Source organism: Felis catus, chromosome D3 (assembly GCF_018350175.1).
Source record: "Felis catus isolate Fca126 chromosome D3, F.catus_Fca126_mat1.0, whole genome shotgun sequence".
Taxonomy (NCBI): domain Eukaryota; kingdom Metazoa; phylum Chordata; class Mammalia; order Carnivora; family Felidae; genus Felis; species Felis catus.
The window spans coordinates 76,344,388-76,358,573 of record NC_058379.1 but is presented as its reverse complement, the minus strand read 5'-3'; the positions used below and the strand labels follow the sequence as shown (position 1 = coordinate 76,358,573).

At 46.2% G+C, this 14,186-nt stretch overlaps 1 protein-coding gene across 2 annotated transcripts in view; it reads left to right on the top strand.

Annotated features, from left to right (window-relative positions):
- Positions 1–14,186, top strand: part of ATP8B1 (ATPase phospholipid transporting 8B1) — a 128,317-nt gene that overhangs the window by 51,527 nt on the left and 62,604 nt on the right. For both annotated transcript variants that reach the window (XM_011288155.4, XM_045042408.1), the window contains exon 2: positions 10,346–10,548. In XM_011288155.4, the coding sequence (XP_011286457.1) occupies positions 10,368–10,548 (181 nt within the window). In that variant the 5' untranslated portion in view covers positions 10,346–10,367. The remainder of the gene's footprint in view (positions 1–10,345; positions 10,549–14,186) is intronic.

The window sequence follows — 14,186 nt, the reverse complement described above, 5'->3', positions numbered from 1 at the left end:
GAATGTGGCTGTGGAGGTAATACGACTCGAACTGCTTGGTTTTACAGATGACGAAACCATGACGGACGATGCTCGGTGTTCAGGGTGACCTCTGGCCAGTGTCCCTGCCTGGCTCTCACCTTCCGGGCCACCCACACTCCCTCCTCTATCAGATTAATCTTCCCGAAGCACCGTGTGGGTCATGTTCCTTTCCTTGCAGACGCCTTTGCTGGTTCCTCTGGCTCTCTGGAACAGAGCCTGGCCAAGCCCTCATGGACCAGGGAAGGGGACTCCAGACAGCCCTTCCCCAGCTCTTCCCTTTGCACCCCTAAACCTCTCAGGTGGGCGGGTGCCTCACACTGGATGCTGCCCAGCCTTCCCCCCCAGCTCTTCCTCCTCCCTGAAAACCTCTCCCCCGTCCGCCCTGAGTGCTGGCTCGCCTATACGACTCCCATATTCCCAGCTCAAAACACCTAGGAGAGAGAGTTCTTGGTTTAAGTACACGCCTATGTGATAGAAACTGGGGAGCGTTTAACATTTTCCCACCCATTGGTGTAGGAGAGATCACAAAGTTTGCTTTCTTTCGCTTGTCAGTGTCTCCATTTCTGTCGCTTAGGTTTTTCTCGTGACTGATGAGGCGCCCAGTTGGTGTGTGGCCAGGGAAAGCAGCGGCTGCTTGAAATAGGGGATCAGGCTCAGAAGTTTCCTGGACAGAACTTGAATTCCAGTCTGAAGCCACCTGTGTTGACCGAACCGCACGCTCTGTATGGCACAGACTTGGCCGTGCAGGCAGAGGGCTTGACTCTTATCTGATGTCACTGGGCCTAACACCCCCGGGCTTCACCACTCTCTTTGGTAAAAGGGCAACAAATGCGCCTGGCCGCACATCTCAGAATAAGTCCGTGATGACCGTGGGAGGCGCGGGGCGTGAAACTTACTTGGGGAGCTGTAAGAGGGCGCCTCATATTAACAGGAAGTAGTCGTCCTTGCTGGAGGACACCAGCCAGCTCATGACAGAGTTGGGACAATATCACCAAGAAATCCTGTTAAGTTGCACCAGGAAAAAGAAAAAAAAACTGCCTTTCTCTGAGAAGTCAGAGTACTTAGGTTTCCCCTGTACCTTTTGCGACGGTAGCCAGCAGAGCCGTGCATATGCGATGGTGGTCAGCTCCTTTGTGGCAAAGCGCTCCGCAGTGGACTTTCAGAGGAACCGAGAGCTTGACGCTGCGGACCTAGAGAAGCTTTGTCTTCTTCTTTCTTTTTTTTTTAAGTAAAAAATAAAAAAAGCTTGTTTATTTTTGAGCGAGATTGAGACAGAGCACGAGTAGGGGAGGGTCAGAGACAGGGCTTGAACTCACAAACCGGGAGATCATGACCTGAGCTGAAGTCTGGTGCTTAACCGACTGAGCCACCCGGGTGCCCTCAGAGAAGCCTCTTCTATCCCGAGTAAAGGTCTTGGCTGATTGCCCCCCACGGTAGTGACATCAATGGTCCCTTAGTTTTATGATAGTTATTCCAGGCTTCCAGGCTTTCTAGGTTTTGGTTTAGGAAGAAATTTAAAAAAAAGTTATATATATGTGTGTGTGTGTATATATATGTGTGTGTGTGTGCACACACACACACACACACACACACATAACCCCATTTGTCCTAGAGACAGTAGGGTTCTGTTGCTTTGGTAACTGTATAAAGTTTAAGTTTAATCTAGATCTTAGATAAGCTTTATTATCATTGCTTCAAGAGATCGCCTAATTATATGTCATCAAGCTTCTCAGATTTTACTCTCAAGAGTATCAGGCAGATTCCCAGTAGGGTGGGCACGTGTCTAGTGCCAACTAGGATAATAGAGAAGGTTTCTGCCGCCCTCCTAGATTGGGCTCTTCTTCAGGATAACTGGGAAATAATCATGGCCGTATTCGTCACTTACCCAGAATCATTATTATTTGTGATCAAGGATATGCGTGTTAGTTCTCTCTTGTTCCAAAGTACTCCAAAACTTGTCAGCTTAAAGTAACACCCTTTTGTTAGCTCCCGGTTTTTGTGGATGAGGAATCCAGCACCACTTAGTGGGGTCCTCCGTTCCAGGGTCTCTCTCACAAGGGTGCAATCAAGGCGTCAGTCCAGGCTGGGGTCTCATCTGAAGGCTAGAGTGAGGCAGGATCCACATCCAAGTTCATGTGATTGTTGGCAACATTCATTTCCATCCCCCACCCTGAAAAAAACTTTTTTTGCAGTTTTATTGAGGTATAATTGCCGTATAACCTTGTTTTAGTTTAAGGTATACCACATAACGCTTTGATATAGGTATATACAACTATAAACTTAGTTAGTATTCATCACCCTCATATACTTAGGATTTTTTCTTGTGATAACTTTTAAGATCTACTCTGTTCATAACTTCCAAATATACAATACATATGGCCAGCTGTGGTCCCCTTGTTGTATGTATTCATTTCAGTGGGGGTTGTTGGTCTGAAGAGTCCAGCTCCTTGCTGGCTATTGGCTGGAGAGTCACTCAGTTTCTTGCCATGTGAGCCCCTCCATAGGACAGCTGCTTCATTAAAGCCAGGAAGGGGAGAGAGCTGGCTGGCAAGAAGAAGTCATAGTCTCTTGTAACCTAATCATGACTAAAACATCCCATTACCTGTGTTATATTAGGTTGGTCGAAAGCAAGGTGTTACGTCCAGCCCACGCTCATGAGGAGGGGGTTACGTGAGAGCGTGAACGCCAGACGGTGGCATCATGGGAGGCATCACAGTATCTGCCTGCCAGAGTTGTAATTTGTTATATTTAGTTTAGAACATATAATGTTTTTATATGTTCTTTATATGTATGTATATGTACATATACATACATAGTATAGAAGACATAAAAATCTAATGCACAAATTTATTATATCGTGACCTACATTATGTTAAATACTTTGCATTATCGTTAATAATATTAATTAATATATTAATTTAATTAAATTAATTTTATATTTAATATAGTATATTAAATCAATATGAATTAAATATAATTAAGACACATCTTAGAAATACCCTTTCTTGTTGAGGGCTTTAAGAGCCATAAAAAAAAAGATGATGTAGAATGAACAAAAATGAATTTTGTGACTCTTACTGTCTAATTGGACAGGAATCCAGTCCTATGACAAAGCTGTCATTGACCAGGCACACTTGGCCTTCCCCGGCCTCTGAGCCCCTTGCGTATGCACACAGATCATACCCTAGCCATGACAAAACTCAACTTTTTGTTCCTACTTTTCCTCCCTTTAAATCGAGAAACCTTGTGATAGCAGCAAAAGGTTGTGTTTTCGTTCCTGCTGACTTAAAGCTTTTATTGCAAAGCAGAAAGGTCATTCTTTTTGCCTGGGTTCTCTTTTTCTTACTCCTTTGGTGCCTCCTCTCCCACAAAGGAATAAGGATTTCATTCATTCATTCATTCATTCATTCACTTTGCGGGTAGCTCGTAGCCAAGTATATAAAGGTGACAAGTGATGGGGTGTTAGGATCCAGGTTTGGAAACTCTGTCCTTCACCCCTTTTGTCTTTGGGGGTTTATGACCAAGAGGGCTGAACACAGCAGAAGGCAGGATGGAAGATGAAGTGCCACTTTATTAAGAGCTGGCAAAGACCCAAATCGAGCTCTGGTATAAATGATGCCTCTTGGTTCCTCTCCTCCCCCACCATCTCCTCTACCCTGTGCTCTTTTTCAGGCAGGCTTACAGAAAAGTCTGGAGTCTGCTAACTGGACAGGGACAGAACAGGGAGAGAGGAGGATGGTTGCCAGGATGCCAGGAGGCACAGCCCATCCTTGCGTGTTGCTCTCATGGAGATGGCAAGGTGGGGAGCAACCCACACACTACCTGACTTTAAACTCAGGTAATGGGATCACATGACCCCCCCCCCCCCCCCCCACTTAGGGCTGCAGGCTCTGATCGGTACTTGTATCAAGGCCCCTTTCTTGGGAAGGAGCAAGTGGAGGGGACGGACGAGGAGTTGTCCCCTGTGGCAGGTGGATGTTAAGTCTTTGTTTTGCACATCTATCTCTCAAGGAGTCTGAAAAGAACCTGATGGAAACTAGCATGTATATTGTACCTACTCTCTGTGGGCTGTCTCTAGGGGCTTTTACAACCTTCCATTATCAAAAGGAATTCTCACAGTATTTGGAAGGTAGATATCCCCTACCCCTCTTTCTCTGTCTCTCTCCTTTTTTTTTACACTTGAGAGAAAGGAGCTTCCAAAATGTGAAGGAATCCACCCAAGTTATAAATTAGTGAGTGGTACAGTTGGGAATGGAATCCAGACCCATATTCTTTTCAATAAACCATACTGCTTTTCAGATTAAGCAGGAGCTGAGTAAGAATAATTTCTAAAGATCATGTGACCAGAACAATCCTTGAATGCTATATCCCTTTGATGAATTAAAAAAAAAATTCTGATAAATCTTTTGCCTACTTGCCCTAACATCTAGTCCCACTAACTTTGGACGCCTTGATTCCAGAGAAGTACCACCCTGCACCGGGTACGGCTGTGTTAGTAGACACACGATCACCACTCGCTCACGCGACGAGGGAGATGATGGTCTGTTGGCTGGGCCAGCGTGTGTCCTCTCCAATTACACAGCTTGCAATAATTGAGACACTACTATTCCCAGTCAATAGGACAACTGTATTAGGGGCATTTTCCCACCACTGCCCCTGGTCGTTTGTTTCATATTCCCAAACCAGGCCCGATTTACCCAGGTCGGTGATGATTTCCTCTGGTTGTGAGCCTTTGATATGAAGCACTTGTTTCGCCGCTGTCTCTTAGTGTCTTTTGTTTTAGTCCACAGGTCAACGGACTTTTTCTGTAAAGAGCCAGATAGTAAATATTTTACAGTCTGAGGCCGTATGGTGTCCATCACAACCATCCAACTCCGCTATGGTATAAAAGCAGCCATTGACGATACAATGAGGAATAAGCAAGGACGTGTTTGAATAAAACTTGATTTGCAAAAACAGGTGGTCGGCCGAACCTGGCCTGTAGGCTGTAACTTGCGAACTCCCCTCCGGACTCTAAACCCCCTAAGGGACAGAGGCAAAAGGGCCTCCTGTGTGTTAGACACTTGTCATGTGGCAGGTGATAAAAAAGAAAGATCAGGGCTCAACTTCAATACCTTCAGTACCTTCCCACAGGCTGATTTCATTTTGTGTAGGTAGTGAAATCTTAGGCAATAAGTTTTCAGTGGCCTTGATAGAGTGAGACTCCTAAAAATCTCCACTGTGTACAACTTGCGAACGTAGAAGTTTTTATTCGCTCTTACCATTGCCGTCAACTTTCCCCCTTCATCCAGTGACTAATTGAACTCTTTTGCGGTGTGGTGGGTAGGAGCTATGGAGAGATGGTAAAGATATCTTTGTTTTTGGTAGAAGATTACTCTCTAAATCCTTGAGGGCTTTATCAAAAGTGAATGTGTTCTTTCCCCCAAATCTTTGAGTGGCAACTAGAGGGTAGGCACTGAGTATTCCCAGATGGGACTCTGTTCTTGTAGAGTGTGTAGTCTGGTGGAGGAGGCAGATGACAAGTAAAAGCAAATGTATATGTAAAGATCGTGGTAAGTGCTAGGAAGGCAAGAGAAAAGTAAGCGTTTTGGAGATTGGTGGTGGTGGGAAGAAGAGGGCAGATGCCTCTTTAACACCATCAGTGAAAGTGGATATTGAATTTGAGAGCTAAAGACTGAGAAATAATAGCCATGAAGAGAACTGAGAGAAGAGCTTTTCAGGCAGCAGAAAGGGCATGTGCAAAGGCCCTGAGGCAGGACAGATTTCACTTGCTTAAGCTGAAAGCAAGGCCATGGGGCTGAGGATTAGTGAGGAAGAAAGAAGTTGTAGGAGGGCGCAGAGCTCCCAGAGTTGGGGGAAAGCTTGGATTTAAAGAGTAGTGGGAACCCATAGTATATTGATCTGCTTGGGCTCCCGTAGCAAAATACTACTGAGTAGGTGGCTTAAACCACAGACATTTATTTTCTCATATTTCTGGAAGCTGGAAGTCCAAGATTGAGGTCCCAGTAGGGTTAGTTTCTGGGGAGGCCATCTTCTTAGCTTGTAGGTGGCCATCATCTTTCTGTGGCCCTTCCTCTGGGCGTGCACAGAAAGAGAGAGAGAGCTCTGTGACGTCTCTCTCTCGTCTTGTAAGGACACCAGACCTGTCGGATTAGGGTCCCAGCCTTATAAAATTATTTACCTCTTTAAAGGCCTGATCTCCCCACACAGTCACATTGGGGGTTAGGGCTTCAGCCTATGATTTTTTGAAGGGGACACAGCTTTGTCCCTAACACGTAGGAAGGGTCTAAGCAGGAGAGTGGCAAGAAGTTGATTGGAAGCTGTTCGGAAGTTGATTGTAGGCGTGTAGTTAGAGTGTATTTGCAGCATTGCAGCAGGGAGGTGATGGCAGTGTGGACTAGGGTGGTGGCCTTGGAGACGGAGAGGCAGGAGTGGACGGGAGGTGTATGTTCAGGCGGAAATGATTGGCCTTGCTGTGTCTCGTGGCTGTCCAGTTTACTTACCTGGATCCCTGAATGACCTGGTAGTCTCCAAAGGGTCTGTTCCCAGTGCCTGGGTGGTAGTCAGCACCTGGCAGGTGCTTCATGAAGGCTGAGCAAGTGCACACAGGGCTGCAGTGTGCTGCAGGGGTGGTAAGGGCCACAACAAAGTTTCCAAATCCATGTTCTAGACAGTGCCTGCCTTCTTCACATCATGGCTTAGAGCAGGAAAGTGGCTTACGTCACTCAGGGCTTCAAAGAAAGGATTTCTTCCCAGTTTTTCTCTGGTCGGGCTCTGATGAGAGAGCTAAGTGGTTCCCATGTGTGGCTGCATTTTACACACACACACGCACACACACACACACACGCACGCACTGCAGAGAACTTCCACTCAGCTCAGAGCTCTGCTTTCCGAGCAGCCCACACAGTCTGGCCTGGGGTGGATGTTCCAGTGCTGAGCTGGCCGGTTATGCAATGCCTTTGCTCACCCTGGATCCCATCCTCCTGGCTGTTGAATCCACTCCTTTGTGTCTGTCTCCTCCCCCAACCTCGAAAGACTGGATCCAGTCTTAATGTGGGAAATAAGCACGGAGACACTTGGCCGTAATAATGATGAGGGAACCGATCACATACAAAATGTTTCTAGAATGCGCTTAACGCCCCTGACCTGGACACCTAAAAATGGTTAAAGTGGTTAAGTTTATGTTATGTACTACAAGAAAAGAAAAATTGTTTCTGTAACGGTGCTTTCAGACTCATTAATATCGTACATGTCCCTGTAACGGAGACATGGGATCCTAACTTACGCCACTTAGCAGCTGACCCTCAGTGTCCTTATCTGTAAGATGGGACAATATTATCTATCTCACAGGGTGGTCCTGCTTGAACCACTTCCATTATTTTTGTTCTGAAAGATTGTTGGCAAAAGTTTTGCCGTTAAGAGCTTGGGAATTTTGAAGAGAGCGTATTAAATTTAAATAGCAGCTAAAGCATGGGTGGCAGTATATTACAAAACCACAAATGAGACATGTATGGAACCCCGAGATAGAGTTATTTACTAGCGCACAGAAAATTGGGAGGAGCAGGAAAATGTTTCCTTCTGCAGTCAAAAGGTTTTTAAACGGAATCTGCCTGTGCTCAAGTGGAGTCCTATAATAAATAGTCTAATATGTTACCTCCTGGTGAGAGGCAGATACGGTTTAGAAGTGATTTCAGGAGATGGAAATGCAGGAAGGGATAAATGCCCACACCATTTCATTTGTTATCATAAAGGACATTTTTCTAGTTCTGGAAAGAATTGAAAATCACGAAATCACATTTGCGTGCTTTCTGTCGTGTTAGCACTGTATTGGGTATTTACTGTATGCTAGGTACTGAATCGAGCACTTGACATGGGTCATTTCACGTAAAGGATGCGTGGCAATTGTTGACGTTTTGGACAGTGAATAAATGTCTGAGTAACTGGGACTGTTCTATCCATACGGATTGTTAACCCACCTTTCAACTCAACATGTTTGGACTTTTCCAGCGTCATTAAAAACGCTTCGGATCGGGGCGCCTGGGTGGCACAGTCGGTTAAGCGTCCGACTTCAGCCAGGTCACGATCTCGCGGTCCGTGAGTTCGAGCCCCGCGTTGGGCTCTGGGCTGATGGCTCGGAGCCTGGAGCCTGTTTCTGATTCTGTGTCTCCCTCTCTCTCTGCCCCTCGCCTGTTCATGTTCTGTCTCTCTCTGTCCCCCAAAAATAAATAAACGTTGAAAAAAAAAATTAAAAAAAAAAAAAAACGCTTCGGATCATGATCTAAATTGTCTCATAGTGTGACGATATCACAATTTATTTACACAGTTACCAAGCACTGGACACCCAAGTTGCTTCTGGGTTTTATGGTTGTAAATAATATTGGACAAAATATATCTATATTATAAATATATAATATATGATAATACATATTAATAATAGGTAATATAAATATTTAAACATTTCATACATGTTCAGTTATGGCTATAAAAGTTCACGGGTTCAAGATGTTAGATTTGGTGCAAAGCATGCCATCAGCTAAGTAGTTCCACTCACGGCAACTAACCCTTGATGAAAACGTATAAGACGCTGTAACAGAAGAGTAGTATATAGAAGATCCCTCCTTGGAAAGCAATTGTGTTGCTGCAAATTTTTTTTTAAGTAAGCTATACACCCATCATGGGGCTTGAACTCATGACCCCGAGATCAAAAGTTGCATGGTCTACTCATTCAGCCAGCCAGGCGCCCCTTTGGGGCACGTTTTTAATAATTATTGTGCAAGCTATTCAGAGAGTTGTGGTTTTCTCCTCTGTAGAGTAGGAATAACAATAGTACCCTCACCAGGGTCGTGTGGGAAGTTTCAAGGAGCCAATGTCGGTGAAGCTGTGCATGCAGGGCCTGGAGTCCAGTTAACGCTATATAAATGTGAGCTGCTGTTATTAACAACGTCAGGTACACGGCAATATGATGCTTATATAAATAACGCCAGGCTGCATGGCTATCTTCATGTGACCCATGGTAGTTGTGTAAATATTTTCCTAATATGACTACAGTTGTGCTTATCACTTGTGCATTCACTTTAAACAGCAGCATACACACAAGCACAAATTCCAGATACAGGGTGTCGGTGGGGGTAGTTAGGAAGAGAGGTGAGGGAGTGCTCCCAGGAAGTAAAAGGTGAGGATCTAAGCCTTAAATGTATCACAGAGTGTGGGGCGCCTGGGTGGCTCAGTCGGTTAGGCGTCCGACTTCGGCTCAGGTCATGATCTCGCGGTTCGTGAGTTCGACCCCCGCCCCCCACGTCGGGCTCTGTGCTGACAGCCTGGAGCCTGCTTCGGATTCTGTGTCTCCCCCTCTCTCCGCCCCTCCCCTGCTCATGCTCTGTGTCTCTCAATAATAAATAAACGTTAAAAAAAATTTTTTAATGTATCACAGAGTAAAAGCTCAGAATATTAGCATTAGGGGAAACCAGATGTCTTAGGGCACTGTGTCTCAAACTTTGCCAGCAACCCGCAGTAAGAAATGCAATTGCATTAAGACCTACAATGCAAATAAATGTGTGTTTCATCAGACGGTTTCATCCAACAGTACTGACTCTTACGACGCCTGCTGTGGCCCGATGCTTTATTAGCTGTTTCATTTTATTTTAATGTTGGTTATGACTTAAATTTATTTTGCTCGGTAGAGACCCGCAATTTGAAATACTACCTTAAAGCTTGCGCTTAAAAAAAAAGTTTGCAGCTACATTTTTGTTCTTAATTCTTGCTCAAGCACGCAATCACTAATGAATGGTTTTCTTCTTTTTTTTTTTATTTTTTAGAAAGTATAATTTATTGTCAAGTTAGCTAACATACAGCGTATGCAGTGTGCTCTTGGCTTCGGGAGTAGATTCTCACGATTCATCGCTTACATACAACATCCAGTGCTCATTCCAACATTAATTTTTTTAATGTTCATTATATTTGAGAGAGAGAGAGAGAGAGAGAGAGACAGAGAATGAGCAGGGGAGGGGCAGAGAGAGAGAGGGAGACACAGAATCTAAAGCAGGCTCCAGTCTCTGAGCTCAGAGCCCATCGCGGGGCTTGAACCCACAAACTGTGAGATCATGACCTGAGCTGAAGTCAGATGCTTAAGCAACTGAGCCACCCAGGTGCCCCGTGAATGGTTTTGTTCTTATTTGCTTGGTAATTTGAACTTTGGGGTCATTGTTCAGACACACTTGCACGTTCATTTAAATTATGTTCCGTTAAAAGGGCATTGCTTCTGGGCGCAGGCAGAAACTGGGCGCGAGTCATAACTCACTCTGGTTTCTCTTTTCTTTTAAACCAGGTAGTTCCAGTTTGCCAGCAGGATGAGTTCTGAAAGAGACTCAGAAACGACATTTGAGGAGGATTCTCAGCCGAATGATGAAGTGGTTCCCTATAGTGACGATGAAACAGAAGATGAGCTCGAAGACCAGGGAGCTGCGGTTGAACCAGAACAGAATCGAGTCAACAGAGAAGCAGAGGAAAACAGGGAGACATTCCGAAAAGGTAACCTCACTGGGACCGGAGACTGGGTCCCATCCTTGTCTGTCCTCACTGGGCAGCGACCACAGGTGCACAGGATGGCCAGCCCGTGTTAGGTTGGCCAGGAGGTATCTTCCTCCTCTTCGGATACAGCTGGGAGAACGGGGGCAATGGGCTTGGACAACAATGGGTTTGGACGCTTCGTCCCCAGCATGCAGGGCTGGTCGACCCACCTGACAAGTTCTGTCCAGAAAATGGAAGGTGTTGGTTGGTGTCTACTTTTAGGAGGGACTTGTATGCGGAGGAATTTGCTTGTTACTGCATCAGGAAGCTTGGAGTTGGCACACCTTTGGTTCAGCCGTTTGTGAATATGATGCGGTGTGGGCTGCTTGCTATCAGGGGCAACAGCAAACAGCCCTACCTGCCCAGAATCAGGGCAACTTCGAGGCCCGGTCTGGACCAGGGGTCAGGGCCAGACAGTGACTGTTTTAGGCTCTGTGTGCCACACGGGCTCTGTCACAACGACTCAGCTGTACCAATAGTTCTTAAAAATAGCCGTAGACTGTCAGTCCTTGAGGCCACAGCGGAGTGTTCCTTACTTTTATGAGGATGCTTTTCCCGCTGTGGCTTTTCTATTTCGTTTTCTGCTGGTTCTCCCACCCTGGCAAGAAAATGGGGTCTCTCCCTGTGGCGGTTGTGCTCCACGAGGAAGCTGAACCTTTTCTCTTCGGGCCCCAGATTTGCTCCAGGTTTCAGGTTCAAAATATTTCTTCCATGGTCTCTCAAATTCCAGCTGAATAACTTTAGATTCTCATTTCTGGGAATCTCCACGAAATTACTGTTTCTGACTCTCTGGATGCTGCCTCCACAGCCTCAGTCAGAATAACCTCTGGTTCTATCTGGCTTCCCCAAAGTCTCCGTCGCTGCCCTTCCGTCCTCCCGGATCCCCCAAAGCCTGCTTACTTTGTGTCACTCCTTGCTCCCCTCTTTTTTGCTGCCGGGTTCTGCTCCCTGGTCAGCTTGGGGTTTATTTTGTTTTGTTTTGTTTTGTTTTTCAAACTGTTTCACCGGTAGAGAGAGCAACATGCATGAAATGAGACTTTGGGGATGATTCCTCCTGCTCTGGTCAGAGGCTGCCTCTCTCCAGCTCTCCCGTGTAGGGAGGATCCCCACGGGGGAGAACATATGCCCAAATGGGTCCCCTCCTAACCTGGGCCCCCAAACCGGGCAGGCCATTGATCTATGTATACTGTTTGCCGTCCTTAGTTTTCCGCATCAGACATTTAGAACGATCAGAACTTACTGTAGATTTCCGGCTATCACTTTAAGCTGTCGAATGTTAAGCTTAAGCGCTTTTTCTGCCTTGAAGCAGAAGGTATGAAAATCCCGGTAGCTGAGCTAAATTAAAATGGAATCACTGCCAGTCTGAACAGGAAATGTGGCCTCTGTGTAACAGGTCCAGACTGGATGTTCGAATGGGGATAAAGCTGAAGTAGCCTGACAAATTAGCGGGGAGTTCTAGCTGGCTGCCTCACATCATGAATACGGCGTTTCTTCCTCGTTCTTTCCCCCGCTGAACTTCTAAGTTGCCTGTCACAGTCTTGGAATCGCTATCAGATGTGGATATCTGATGAGCTGGCAGAGAACCAGCTCCGTGGGGTTCAAGGTGAACTTTGCTGTTGGTGCTTGGTGCCACGCTATCAGCTGTGTGGTCCGGGACGTAACAAAGGACCGGGGTTGGGTGCCTGCAGAAATGTCAGAGAAGCACGTACTCGGCGGGAACTCTCACCTCTGGTTTTTTTCCAACTCTACCTTCAGATCCAGGTTCCCAGGGGCCTTTCCTGATCGCTCAGTCTGTAGGTCATCCCTCTTGTAGATTTCTACCGTCGGAACGCAGGTCGCCAGGGAGGCCAGACTTGATCTTGGCTCTTCATGGTCTCTTCCAGTGGTGGCTTATATTTCTCGGGGAATCTGGTGGGTCTCATTTCTTTTTCTTTTCTTGTCTTTTCTTTTCTTTTCTTTTCTTTTCTTTTCTTTTCTTTTCTTTTCTTTTCTTTTCGAAGATTTTATTTTTACGTAATCTCTACATCCAATGTGGGGCTCGAACTCACAGCCCCACGATCAAGAGTTGCACGCTCTACGGACGGAGCCAGCCAGGTGCCCCTGCTCGTTCTCATTTTGTAAAACTCCTGTCAAACAACCTTGCTTGTGACTTTTAGAAACACACCTCTTCCTGCCCTTCCCCAAAGCACAGAAGACATTCAGTAAGTGCCAGACCTCTCTCCTGCATTCCTTCTCCTGCCCTGCACGCCCCCCAACAGGTCTGCTTCCTCCCCTCCTCCCTCCTTCCATCCTTTTCTTTTTCCTCTGCACCCCTCCTTCTCCCTTCTTAATTGTTTTTCATATTTTCGGTCATTTTCCCAGTTAAGGTCAGCGTCGCTCCTTTTTAAATGACCCTCTGTCTGTCTTGACATTTTCCATGAAGGATAGTTTTCCCCAAGGAATTAATTCTTTAGAAACCAGAGCGTGAGTCACTCTGTGACGTCCTGTCAGGCTGAGGAACACCAGAGGCCAGTGCGCTCTGTAGCAGAACAGGGCCTGGGAAGTGCATGAACCACGTTCATGTCTTCAACAGCATCCTCTTAGGGCAGAAAGTTGGTTTTTTCAAGATGCCCTAGCCCAGCTGAGTTAAGCAAGCGTTCTGAGAGCTCCATTATGAATGCTTTTCAGTTGAAGGACGTTTGTTGTGAGCTGTGAGGCTCCAGAGCAAGGGTAAGTAAACACGCTGTTAGAATGTGCCACAGAGGGGCGCCTGGGTGGCGCCGTCGGTTAAGCGTCCGACTTAAGCCAGGTCACGATCTCGCGGTCCGGGAGTTCGAGCCCCGCGTCAGGCTCTGGGCTGATGGCTCGGAGCCTGGAGCCTGTTTCCGATTCTGTGTCTCCCTCTCTCTGCCCCTCCCCCGTTCATGCTCTGTCTCTCTCTGTCCCAAAAATAAAAATAAAAACGTTGAAAAAAAAATTAAAAAAAAAGAATGTGCCACAGAGGAAGAATTAAACCCACCGATTTTACCGGAGTAATTTTACCCTGAGTTTACTTTGAGCAAGGATTGGGAAGAATAAGTGGGAATGTTTCCCGTGCTACGGGATGAACCCTCGTTTCCTGATGAGCACACGGGAGCAGTATTTCCCAGTGTGCATCCTGGGAAACCCTTCTTTTGCAGATGCTCCAGGGCACAAAGATTCTCTAGCCCCTGAGACCGGAAGCTCCGAATTCTGTAACCTCTTCTTGGAGTTTAAGGTTGTCCATTAGCTGAAAAGGATCCAAGAAATTTACGCACGAAAGAAACCAGTTCAAGGGCGCCTCGGTGGCTCACTCAGTTCAGCGTCCAACTCTTGGCTCAGGTCGCGGTTCATGGGACTGAGCCCCGCATCAGGCTCTGTGCGGACAGCACGGAGCCTGCTTGGGATTCTCTCTCCCTCCCTCTGCCCCTCCCCCGGCTCGTGCACGTGCACATACTCTGTCTCTCTCTCTCTCTCTCAAAGTAAATAAAGATTAAAAAATAATAATAAGCCAGTTTAATTTTATTCAGCCACAGGTTCCTAAAACCCCTTGACTCTAGAATGCTGTGGAGTTTTTTAATTTGCCTTTTTTTTTTTTTTTA